At 51.3% G+C, this 11,027-nt stretch overlaps 1 protein-coding gene across 1 annotated transcript; it reads left to right on the top strand.

Annotated features, from left to right (window-relative positions):
- The first annotated feature begins 8,237 nt into the window (after positions 1–8,237).
- LOC149366805 (uncharacterized) lies at positions 8,238–10,675 on the top strand. Its single transcript, XM_089565831.1, has 3 exons — positions 8,238–8,582; positions 9,258–9,385; positions 10,025–10,675. Exons 1-3 carry the CDS (start codon positions 8,238–8,240, stop codon positions 10,590–10,592), a joined length of 1,041 nt encoding a protein of 346 aa, XP_089421957.1. The 3' UTR covers positions 10,593–10,675.
- Positions 10,676–11,027: the final 352 nt, after the last annotated feature.

Below are 11,027 nucleotides of genomic sequence, written 5' to 3' on the forward strand. Positions count from 1 at the left end.
GTTTCCAAGTTTGACCAAACCAGAATACACAGAGCTTGTTTAGCCGAAGGGGAAAAATTTCCTAAAATCTTGGGGGGGGGGGGGGGGTGCCGTAGCACGGTTTATGTCACAGAAAGCCACCTCCCGTGATAGCACAAAGGGAAGGTGGAGCTGCTGAACACACATACAAAACAGACAAAATGATTCCCGCTAAAGCAAAAACAATACAAATTTGCATAGCGGATTAACGTCCGGGGAGTCAGGAAAGGGCATTACACGGGAAAGCTTCGGCTGAGGCCATCAGCGTTGCCATTTCTTGCACCTTTCGGCAACGCATGTGAACTGAGTCCCGCAATGCCAAGCTCCAAAATTTCGCTCTCGTTTCGCATAGGAGAGTGTAATGAACAAAAGACAAAAAACAAGCATTAAACTCAATATGAGATTATGCGTCATATCCGCCCCTTGCGCGGCCGTGGTCCGACAGCTGCTTTAGCAGATGAGACATTACATAATGCTAGGAATTTCAGCTTGCATTTCTGTACAGGAGAGTTAAATGAACAAAAGAAACAAGCATTCAACTCAAGACGGGATTATTCCTCGAATCGGTCTACAAACAGCGTTGCGACTCAAGGAATTTACTGGTTCCTATTTTTCAGCCGCCCCCTTCGCGGCCGCGGTCCGATAGCTGCTCTAGCAGGTGCAACAGGACACAAGGCTAGGAATTCCAGCTTAGGACCCTTAACTGTTCCTCGTCCAAGTCTCGCGGTTCTGAAGTTTGGCTGACGCTCAGAAAGCAGAATGCGAGAAGGGAACGAACGAGTGCGAATGCCGTGCCAGCGTATCCGTCTCTCTCGGATTGGGTTCGCGCGTGGCGTTCTCTTGGCTTGTGTTCCCACGGGGCGGGTGCTAACTCTTGTGCACCGAGGTGCCAAATTGGGGCGGCTACGCGGTTCGGATTTCAGTCAAGCAGTCAACAAGAGCCGCACTTTCCCCTTAATTAACTCTTCCCGTTTGGCCACCTCTTTACGCTGCCGCTCCGTGGAAACCCTCGCTGTTGGTTTGCGGGGCGCGTCACTAGCCATCGCGGCACCGTCACAGGTTAAGTCGTCGGCGTTCGCCTCATTTCCAATTTGTGATCCAGCCTGCTCTGGCTCACTACCGTGAGAGTTTATGAGGGTTACAGGGCCACGTTTGCCCTCTTCACCCGCGTGCTCTGCTGGCGCTGCGAATTCTGGAGCCTTCGAACTGGTGAGGACCTGCGCAGCATTATCTCCAAAACAAAGGCCTTTTTCTTTGGGCAGCATATCCAAGCGATTTGATAAAATCGAGGGATACTGCATAGGCAGGTTTTGGGAGATGGCTGCCTTGGTCAGACGCAGCTCGAGCGGGCTCTCGTTCGCGACGCGGGCAGTAAGTTGGTCGTGTTGGATACCTTTCCTATCCTTATACTGGCGGTACAGCAGGCCAGAACGGAGCTGGAAAGGTATGTTCTTCCGTGACACACCTATGTCACTGTGGTGACTCAAGTTGCGTAGAGATTGGTCTTTCTCTTGCTCAGCGGTGAACGTTTCTCTGTCCACACGAAGGAGTTCGAGAAAGCCATCTGAGTGGGGCAACACTAGATTCGTAATCAGTTCCTCACCTAGCCCCAGCTCATCACTTGCGCCTGCTTTGGAAGACTAACTATAGCCTGCACTACTGTCGGTACTCTTTACCCCTGTGCTACCAGTAAGTCCTGGGCTGGCTCGTCATTTGTTAACGCGGAGCCGTCACGGGTTAAGTCGCCTGCGTTCGTCTCGTCGACAGTTTGCAATAAAGCCTGCTCTAGCTCATCACCGTGAGAATTTATCAGGCTTACAGGTTCAGGTTTGCCCTGTTCAACTGTGTGCTCTGCTGGCGCTGCGATCTCACGAGCCTTCGAAATGGTAACGACCTGCGCAGCGTTATCTCCAAAACAAAGGCCTTTTTCTTTGGGCAGCATATCCAAGCGATTTGAGAGAATCGAGGGATGCTGCTTAGGCAGGTTTTGGGAGATGGCTGCCTCGCTCAGACGCACCTCGAGCGGGCTCTCGATCGCGACGGAGGCAATTGGCAAAGACACGCAGTTTTCATTGACGCATAACTCGTTTTCGGGTGTTCGGTCGCGAGCGGCTGTCGTTCCCTTATCGCTGAACTGATCTTTGTTTCCAAGCAGCGATGAGGCGCATTCCTCGCTTACAGTAGAACTTTCATCTGTCGCGTTCAGCGCGCGACTGTTTTCTGGAGGACTATATCTCGGCGCTGCGCCTACACCTTTCTAAGTTGCAAGGGCAATATCTGCGGCATCCCGCTTTTCAGCTAACGCTGCGCTCTGGCCTGGAGCGCCACAGTCGCTGTCAGGTGACTGACAACGACGCTCTGTGCCGTAGATTATCGCGTCAACTTCCCGACTGCCACTGTTCTTCTGAGCAACTACATTGTGCGTAGCTGACCAAGCGAGGCTCTTTGGCTGGTCACTGACGCACTGACGGGAGCGCTGCCCGCTGCTATCACTTCGGCTTTTAGACTCGGTCTGTACGCGAATTCCGAAGTATCGGAAGAGGGCACTTTTGGCTTTGTCGTAGTTTCTGGCATCCTCATCGGACAGTCGCGCTAATACGGCGCTGACATCGCAAGGAAGGATGGCCAGCAACATCATTGACCATTCGCCCTGATCTAGTTCCTCCTCCGCACATACCTGTTCAAAATTCGCGAGGAACGTTCTGAAGCTCTCGCCTCTCTGAAAAGTCCGCAACCGATCTCGGGCCCTTCGCTGTCTGAGAAACTGAGTAGTACGTATGAGCTCCTGCTGTTCTCGTTTTCGTAGTTCCTCGAGATCAGCGAGTCTCTTACGGCATTGCTCCTGCCATTCTTTTTCAACCCTGTCGGCCTCCTTTTTAGCGGCTTCCTTGCGGTAAAAGCGTTCTTTTTCAATCCTGTCAGCCTCCTTCTTAGCGGCTTCCTTGCGGTAAAGGCGTTCTTTTTCAATCCTGTCGGCCTCCTCCTTGCGTTCCTTTTCAACCCTCTCGACCTCCTCCTTAGCCTTCCTGTTTCCCTAATAGCCTCAATCAGCTGCGGCTTTCTGTGACTTTTCCTGGCCTCAATACCCAGCTTTTCACACAGCAACATCAACTCTGGCTTCTTTAGCTTGCTCAAATCCATGGCAATTCTCGAACGAGGACTTTCAATACAAGCTGCTACGTGAAATGCATAAGCGAGCACGTGCAGAAAAACAATCTACAGGTAGTGATAAATTTCCAGAGTTATCAAGCCTGGCAGATTCTTAAGGAAAGTCAAGCGCTCACCACTGCTGAAGCCAGGACCAAGCGTGGACGATCCCGCCGCTGCCAACCAGTTGTTATATTTCGCCGTACTTGTAGCGTGTCCCACCAGGCATCGGGTCCAGGAGCACCGCCGCAGTGCCGAAGGAGGAAGGAACGTGGGCCGGAGACGGCGAGTAGGGGAAGTGAAGGAAAAACTGTATTCACATATTTACATTATTTACATAGAGCGGGACTGAGAATGGCTCTCAGTGGAAGGGGAACGTCTTCGTCAACCGTAGTCGACTGGAGCTAGCAGGCTTCTCTCGGCCACACTCACGGCCGAGTTAAATATCGTTTGGTTTCCCCAGATCCCTGGCTGGGGAATAATGGTCGACGAGCACTGTCCAATCGGATGGACCGAAGGGGACGTTCTTGTTACCACCCACGGCTGGGCAGGTGCGAGCTTGTCCACTCTCTCGCAGCTGGGTCGATGAGAGGGGGAGATGCCGACTCATCCAGCCCTGCGGGAAAGGAATCTCCCGAAGTCCTCCAGCAGGTGAATGAACTTGCTTCGCCGCCGATTGCCCAGAACGCGAGTCGGGGCCACAGAATTCTTCAATTATCCGCCAGCGTGACCGGCGCCGGCACGTCGCCTCCTCTGTGGTCGCTCGGACAATACCTCCGGCGCGTCCCCGGCTTTCGCCGCTATAGCGGTCATCTCCGCTGTGGCCGCTCGGACAATACCTCCGGCGCGTCCCCGGCCTTCGCCGCTATAGTGGTCACCTCCGCTCAAGGAATTTCGCCGGGGTTACTGCTGACAAAGGCCCTTGAAATTCCTGCTACACTAATCCGCTGAGGCTCGGAGGGGCATTCCAAGCATCCCACTTCCCACCGCCGTCGCGGGGTTGTCGGCCTCGATGAATGTTCGCGGTAGCTGCTTGATCGGGCCCACGTGGTCCGAAGTACGGTCACAACAATGTCAGTATATAGATATTTAGCACCGTATTCGTACAACAATCTTGGTAATATTGTTAGGCAGGGAAAGATTTGCTATGTGCTGTGTAGTGCGGTTTAGCACATGTGCTCTTTTCATCAAAGTACTACGTAGGCGAACCCCGTGAGTGGCACCAATTGGGCATTTTAGACTAAAATACCATGCTCCTAAATGTTAAGAACCGCTGCCAAGACCCTATTTTTTTAAATGTCTTCATGAAAGTGCTCTTGGTTTCACCAAATGTGGCCACCTTTCCCAAATTTTTGAAATTGTCTTGGACACCCTGCTGATGTACTGAGAACGATAAAAATTTCATACCAACCCGCAGTGTAATGCATTGTATTTGGGCCATATTGTTAAGAACATACCTTTATCGGTACCTCAATAAAAAGTTTGTCCTGGTCAAGGCTATGTCAGGAAACTTGGGCCTTAAATCATGCAAAATGAGCTGCTGAAAAGCTTCATAACTAGGGGACTAAGGGAGCAGAAATAATTCATCACGTCGTGCGTGCAGCAGCTGTTCTCAATGCAGGAAAGAAGGGCAGCTATGGGTAGCGCCCAGCGGAGTATTTATCGACCGGACAGTGACTGTCGCTGCAAATTTGTCATCTTTTTTTCTTTTTACAAGGCTTATTTCTTGGCAGGGAGAGTAAAAACCCGCCTTATAATTGTGCTTATATTTCTTTATCACATTCCTTCTGGGGCGCCTGCTTAGAGCACAATGCTACGTTACAGAACATAGTCTAGGAGCCTTTGCGTCGTACTTTTGTGCGCTCAAATAGATACTGCGGCAATAGGTGCATCAAGCGAAACATGGATCTCTTCCTTTCTTACTAGAAAGGTTCCCTAAATGCAAAAGATGGGAGGCAAGATTGCTTCCAATATAATTCAGAGCAAGTTCGCAACCATACATCAAGCAAAGCTTGTTAAGTGATGGCCACCAAAAACGTGTAGGAAGTTATCGAGGGCTCTGGTATTTAAATGAAGGAGCCTAGATGAAAACTGGCAACTCTTGACACGGTGTGTCATCAAGCACCTTGACTGAGCCGAGCATGAAACGAAATGCTTTGAAGCGTGAGAACTTGCGCTTTCAGTGCAGCTTACATAAAAACAAAGAGCAAAACTTAACCCTCGTAAGTTTCAATTAGTCGCTAAGGCGCTTTTGATCCGTAAATGCGATAGATTAGCGAATTTTCAATGGTGCCAATTTGTAGCGAGGTGGAAAAGTCTGCCTTTTTGATTTGAAAAGTAGTAGGCTTTTGTGTATGTTTTTTTCTCCTTGGCATATACGTGAAATATGTGCATAAATAAGTAATCAACCGCTGTCAGTCGAGTACAGTACGTAGCATGGTTCAGATGCTTTTTTATGCTTGCGATTTCTCCTCATGAAGGGCTGAGTAATGCATTGTGATCAATCTTTCGCAACATTTATGCGGCAACAATTTATTCAATCTGAATAAACCATATCGGCGTTACGAGGTGATGTCCCATGGTGTTGTTTTGTTGAATGTTTCTTTTATGTGTTTATTATGTTTATGTGTTTATTTATTAGTGAAGAATTCATTATTTCTCTGCAAACTTTATTTTTCTTTTATGAAGTGACTGAATACAGGAAAATCCCGTTAGTGTGGATTTCTTCGGCCTAGAGAAAATGTCCGAATATTTGAATGTCAAAATTTGGGACAGAAAAACAACAATAATAAGATTCCAATATCTGCCTGCGCGTACGCTCATTTCTCGAACACTGTCTCTAATTAGTGATCGTTTCGAGCGATAAGTTTGCGTTGCAGTGATTATTTTTCGCAGTTCCAACAAATGATGGCGTTTTGCACGCATCGTGGGAAGCAGACACTTACGTGTCCCCTAGAACACTCAAGGCATCATCTGGATCGACGCCAGACTATGCTTCTCTCTCTCTCACACTCACCCCCACACACACACGCACGCACGCACCTTGCGAACGAAACGCGCATCCCGCGGACACGTACACAACAAAATACAACAACATTACAGGCTCCACGATAGCGCAAAGAACGCTGTTATCGCTAACTGCTACCCGTGTAAAAAAAAAAAAACGAAATGGTTGGGTACGTATGTGGCGGGGCACATCACATGCCCATAATCGCACCCCGTCGTAGCTTTTCGACTTATGATCACAGCGATGACTACGACGTTTTTACATTCTCATTGGACACTAACGCCGCTCGTGGTATAGCAGCCAGCCCTCTGAGTGCCTCACTCGCTCTTCACTATCCTCTTCACTATGACGCGTCCAGAAATGTCCAAAAATAAACGACTTTATTACGTCGGCGACAAAGGCCTTGGAGGCTGTCGCTTCTAAGTTCGTGCCTTGATACGGTTAAGCAAGCAAGGAGCACGACGCCATACGACAACAGCAGAGGCCTTTTCGGTCTAGGGTACTGTAGCACCCTCAATTCTTGCTACACAGAATATTCACGGAGTGACTGTGCTCATATTCGGCTCTGCAGGAACCTAAATTACAGGCGCCTTCTCTTTGTGCAGCAATGCCACGCTTCATCTCGCTAAAAATTTTCTTCGTACAGGTTACGTAAACGGTGGACCGATAAGCACCGAAGAGAGAACTGTAATAAATAGTGAAGCACCACGCACGATAAGCGACAAAGCAAGCGCACGTGTAGGCGTAAATTTGCATAACGCAGCCTTCTTGGAAAGGCATTTTAGTGTCCCGTGATCAACCACGCTCTAAGCTATCATAATTAAATTATTACGAAACCAACTCGTCCGATTGGAAAACAGCGTAGGAATCGAGCGCAGAACGCTATACGCTTTTGCTATACGCTTTTGCTCTAGCAGCGGAAACCGCAGAAGCGAATGTCCGGGCAATGCAAGAAAGGAGCTTCAACGACAACGGCGCGGCAAACTTTGTACAGAAGCGCAGGATGAATCCGCAGAAGTCCGGACGCGGGCATGGATCCATGACCGAGTCAACTCAGTGCTGGAGATGTGGCTCAAACCATGCTTCGGAAGTATGCAGACACAAGAAAGCGACGTGTCACAAGTGCGGCAGGAAGGGACACCTGGCAAGGATGTGCTCCAGTGGCCGCTCTAACCCCTCAGGAACTTTCGCGGTGAAGGAGCTGGACGCCAATGACGCAAGCGGAGAAGAAATGCTCTACGCTTTGGTGGCTCACAGCGGCAGTAGTAACCAGTCCGCACGCCCATTCGAAAGAAATTTCATCTGGGAAGGCCGGAACCTGCGCATGCTGGTGGATACAGGGTCCACTGTCAGCGTCATTCCAAGAAAGGTATACGAGAACCATCGCGAAGGGTGGCCGGCACTGCAGAAGACTTCACTACGCCTGACGTGCTTCCTGGGGCCGCTGCCGGTCCTTGGCCGGGTGGCCATGAAAGTCGAATGCGGCAGCACTCAAGTGGACAGCTCGCTCGTAGTAGTGGATTGCGACGGGCCTCTATTGTGCGGCCGGAACACCATCCAAGCCTTCCGGAATGCTGGCATGGCACTATTGGAAGAATGCAAGTCGCAGACCATACATGTGGTTCACAGTGGCACAGAGACAGCGGAACTTCTGGCGGAATTTTCGGAAATCTTCGAGGAGAAGTTGGGTTGTTGTAAGGGACCGCCCGTGAAACTCCACAAAAAAGAGGCCGCTGTACCACGCTTTTTCAAGGCTCGACCAGTGCCCTATGCGCTTCGAGAAAAAGTGTCTGCAGAAATCGACCGCCAAGTACAGGAAGGAGTGCTGGCACCAGTGAGAGTTTCCGAGTGGGCTACGCCCGTCGTGCCCGTACTGAAACGAAACGGTGATATTAGGCTCTGCGGCGACTTCAAGCTAACCGTGAATCCAGCGACACATCTGGAGCAGTACCCGCTGCCGAAAATTGAGGACATCTTCGCATCTCTGTACGGGGGCGAGGTGTTCACCACTTTGGATTTACGACACGCGTATAATCAACTTCCACTGGACGATGAAGCACGAACAATGGCCGTGCTGAACAGACACAAAGGGTTGTTTGCATACAACCGTCTCGCTTTCGGCATCGCATCGGCTCCAGCATTGTTCCAGCGCCGCCTCGAATCCGTTCTGCAAGGCCTCCCTCGCGTCAAGGTGTACTTGGACGACATCATTATTGCCGAAAAACAGAATGACGACTCCACTCTCCGGCAAGTCTTCGAGCGGCTGCGCGAAAACGGACTGAAGTTGAACCGTGACAAATGCAGGTTCCGCGAGAAGGAAGTTTCGTTCTTGGGGCACAAGATCGATGCAACTGGCCTACACCCCCCTGAGAATATGGAAGCCATCACCGCCGCACCAAGACCGGAGACTGTGAGCCAGCTAAAATCCTTTTTGGGATTAATCACATATTACGCCAAATTCTTACCCAACCTTTCAACCACGCTGGTTCCACTCTACAGGCTGTTGGCTAAAGGAGCGCAATGGCAATGGAAAGCCGAACACGAGGAAGCCTTCCAGGCAGCCAAGCGCGCTATGGTAGAAGCGGAACTTCTCGTGCACTACGACCCCGGAAAGCCGTTGCGGCTTGAATGCGACGCTTCGCCAGTGGGAGTCTGCGCGGTGCTGTCACACCGTATTGGAAACAGGGACTACCCCATATCGTTTCGTTCGAGAGCACTGACACCGGCTGAGCGGAATTATTCGCAGTTGGAGAAAGAAGCGTTGGCCTTGGTGTTCGGCGTCACCAAGTTTCGGGATTATTTGCTGGCGAAGCATTTTACTCTGGTGACGGATCACAAGCCACTGACAGGACTGTTCCACCCGGATAGGCCGATTCCGCACATGGCCGCAGGAAGAATTCAGCGGTGGGCATTACTACTGTCGGCTTACCATTATGATCTCGAGTACCGCCCAGGACAGCTAAATGCTAACGCCGACGCTCTCAGTCGCCTACCATTGCCGTGCTTTGGCGACCGAGGAAGCCAAGAGCCCATGGAATACGTACTGTATACGCGGAGTCTAGATTCCAGGGCCCTTTCCGCTAAGGAAATAGCAGAGCTAAGCCGCTCGGACGAGGCGCTTCGTCGGATCAGGGAGTGGATCTCACGCGGCTGGCCGCGGCACTTATCAGCAGCACAGCAACACCTGATGCCGTACTTTTCTCGCCGTAACGAGCTCACGGCCAGTCATGATCTGATTTACTGGGGCCATCGCGTAGTGTTGCCGGATGCGGCGCGACGATGCATGCTAAAGGAACTGCACGACAGTCACCCCGGTATCAGTGCCATGAAGCGCACAGCGCGAGCGTTGTTTTGGTATCCAGGATTAGATAGGGACCTCGAAGTGCTCGTTCATGGTTGCCCTCAATGTATACAATGCTGGCCCATGCCGGCTGTTGCAGTGCCGTCTCCATGGCCGGCGAGCAACAAACCATGGTACAGGTTGCATATGGATTTTGCGGGCCCCATCAATGGCTGGCAAGTTTTCGTGTTGGTTGATGCCGAGACGAAGTGGATTGAGGCCATACCTTTGAAGACCATCACAGCGGAGACCACCATTCAGGTACTTCAAGGGATTTTCGCACGTTTTGGCCTACCACACTGCTTAGTATCGGATAACGGACCACAGTTTTCAAGTGCCACCATGTCCAGTTTCTTGCAAGAAAGCCACGTGAAGCACATCAGAACAGCCCCATACCATCCTCAGTCAAATGGTTTGGCGGAACGGGCCGTGCGGACAGTAAAAGAAGGGCTTCGAAAGAATCCGGCCGGCACGTTGCAAGAACGACTAATCAAGTTTTTATTCCGTTATAGAACGACACCGTTGGAAGGAGGAAAGTCGCCAGCGGAACTACTGCTGGGCTTCCGTCCCCGAACCCGGCTGACAGCTTCACTCACAGACACCAAGGTGACAGGAAATGATGGCTCTGGCGAACCTGTGCCAGGAGCAGCAAAAGCACCGACACAGTTTCAACCGGGAAGGCATGTATGGTCGCGCCAGTTTCAGTCTGGTCGGAGGTGGGTGCCGGCGACAGTAGTGTCCACGACGGGAACACGTATGGTAACATTGGAAACACCTGGGGGACAGCAGCGGCGCCATGTAGACCAACTCCGTCCACGACTCGACACACGGTCGTCACCTAGCAAGCCGAGCCAAGTCCGCACCCACGAAGAAGCTCAGCATAGCTCCGAGCAGGCAGAAGCTGATCAAGACCCGGAGGCACGGGAAGTCAGCTCTCAAGCCGAAGACCAACCACCACGTCGTTCGACTCGCATACGGAAGCCTCCAGATCGTCTCGCTTACTCCAGCTTAGGGGGAAGGGATGTAGCATTATCAAGCACGCGTGATGCAGTGTTATCAAGCACGCGTGCTGATGTATGAGCAGGATGGTTCACATGTGTCGCACTCTTGCTTATCAGCGCCAGTCATGTGACCTTTGCTGTATCGTTATAAAGTCGGTGACACCAAGCAATAAACGTTCATTTTCTATGTTCCACCCACCGGCTACGTTCCGTTACTTCACGAGCAAAGCGGTGTGACGTCATACAAAACGGCGGCAATAGCTCTGCGGTGAGGCGCGCGGTGTGACGTCATGCCAGATGGCGCGGCGAGCGTGCGGCGTCCGTCATCTGCGGCGGTTGCTAGGCAACGGCTCAAGGTCGGTCTCTGTGCCTCCTCGGAGCACCGCCACAGCGAAATCGCAAGTTCCTGGCCAATGTAGCTTTCACTACAAAAACGAAGACCGGGGTACTTGGCTGGCGGTAGCCGTTTGCGCACAGTCAAACGGCGTAGATTTGGTCAAGTTGAAGAAAAAAT

Source organism: Amblyomma mixtum, chromosome 1 (assembly GCF_055824585.1).
Source record: "Amblyomma mixtum isolate Tamu chromosome 1, ASM5582458v1, whole genome shotgun sequence".
In the NCBI taxonomy this organism is placed as follows: domain Eukaryota; kingdom Metazoa; phylum Arthropoda; class Arachnida; order Ixodida; family Ixodidae; genus Amblyomma; species Amblyomma mixtum.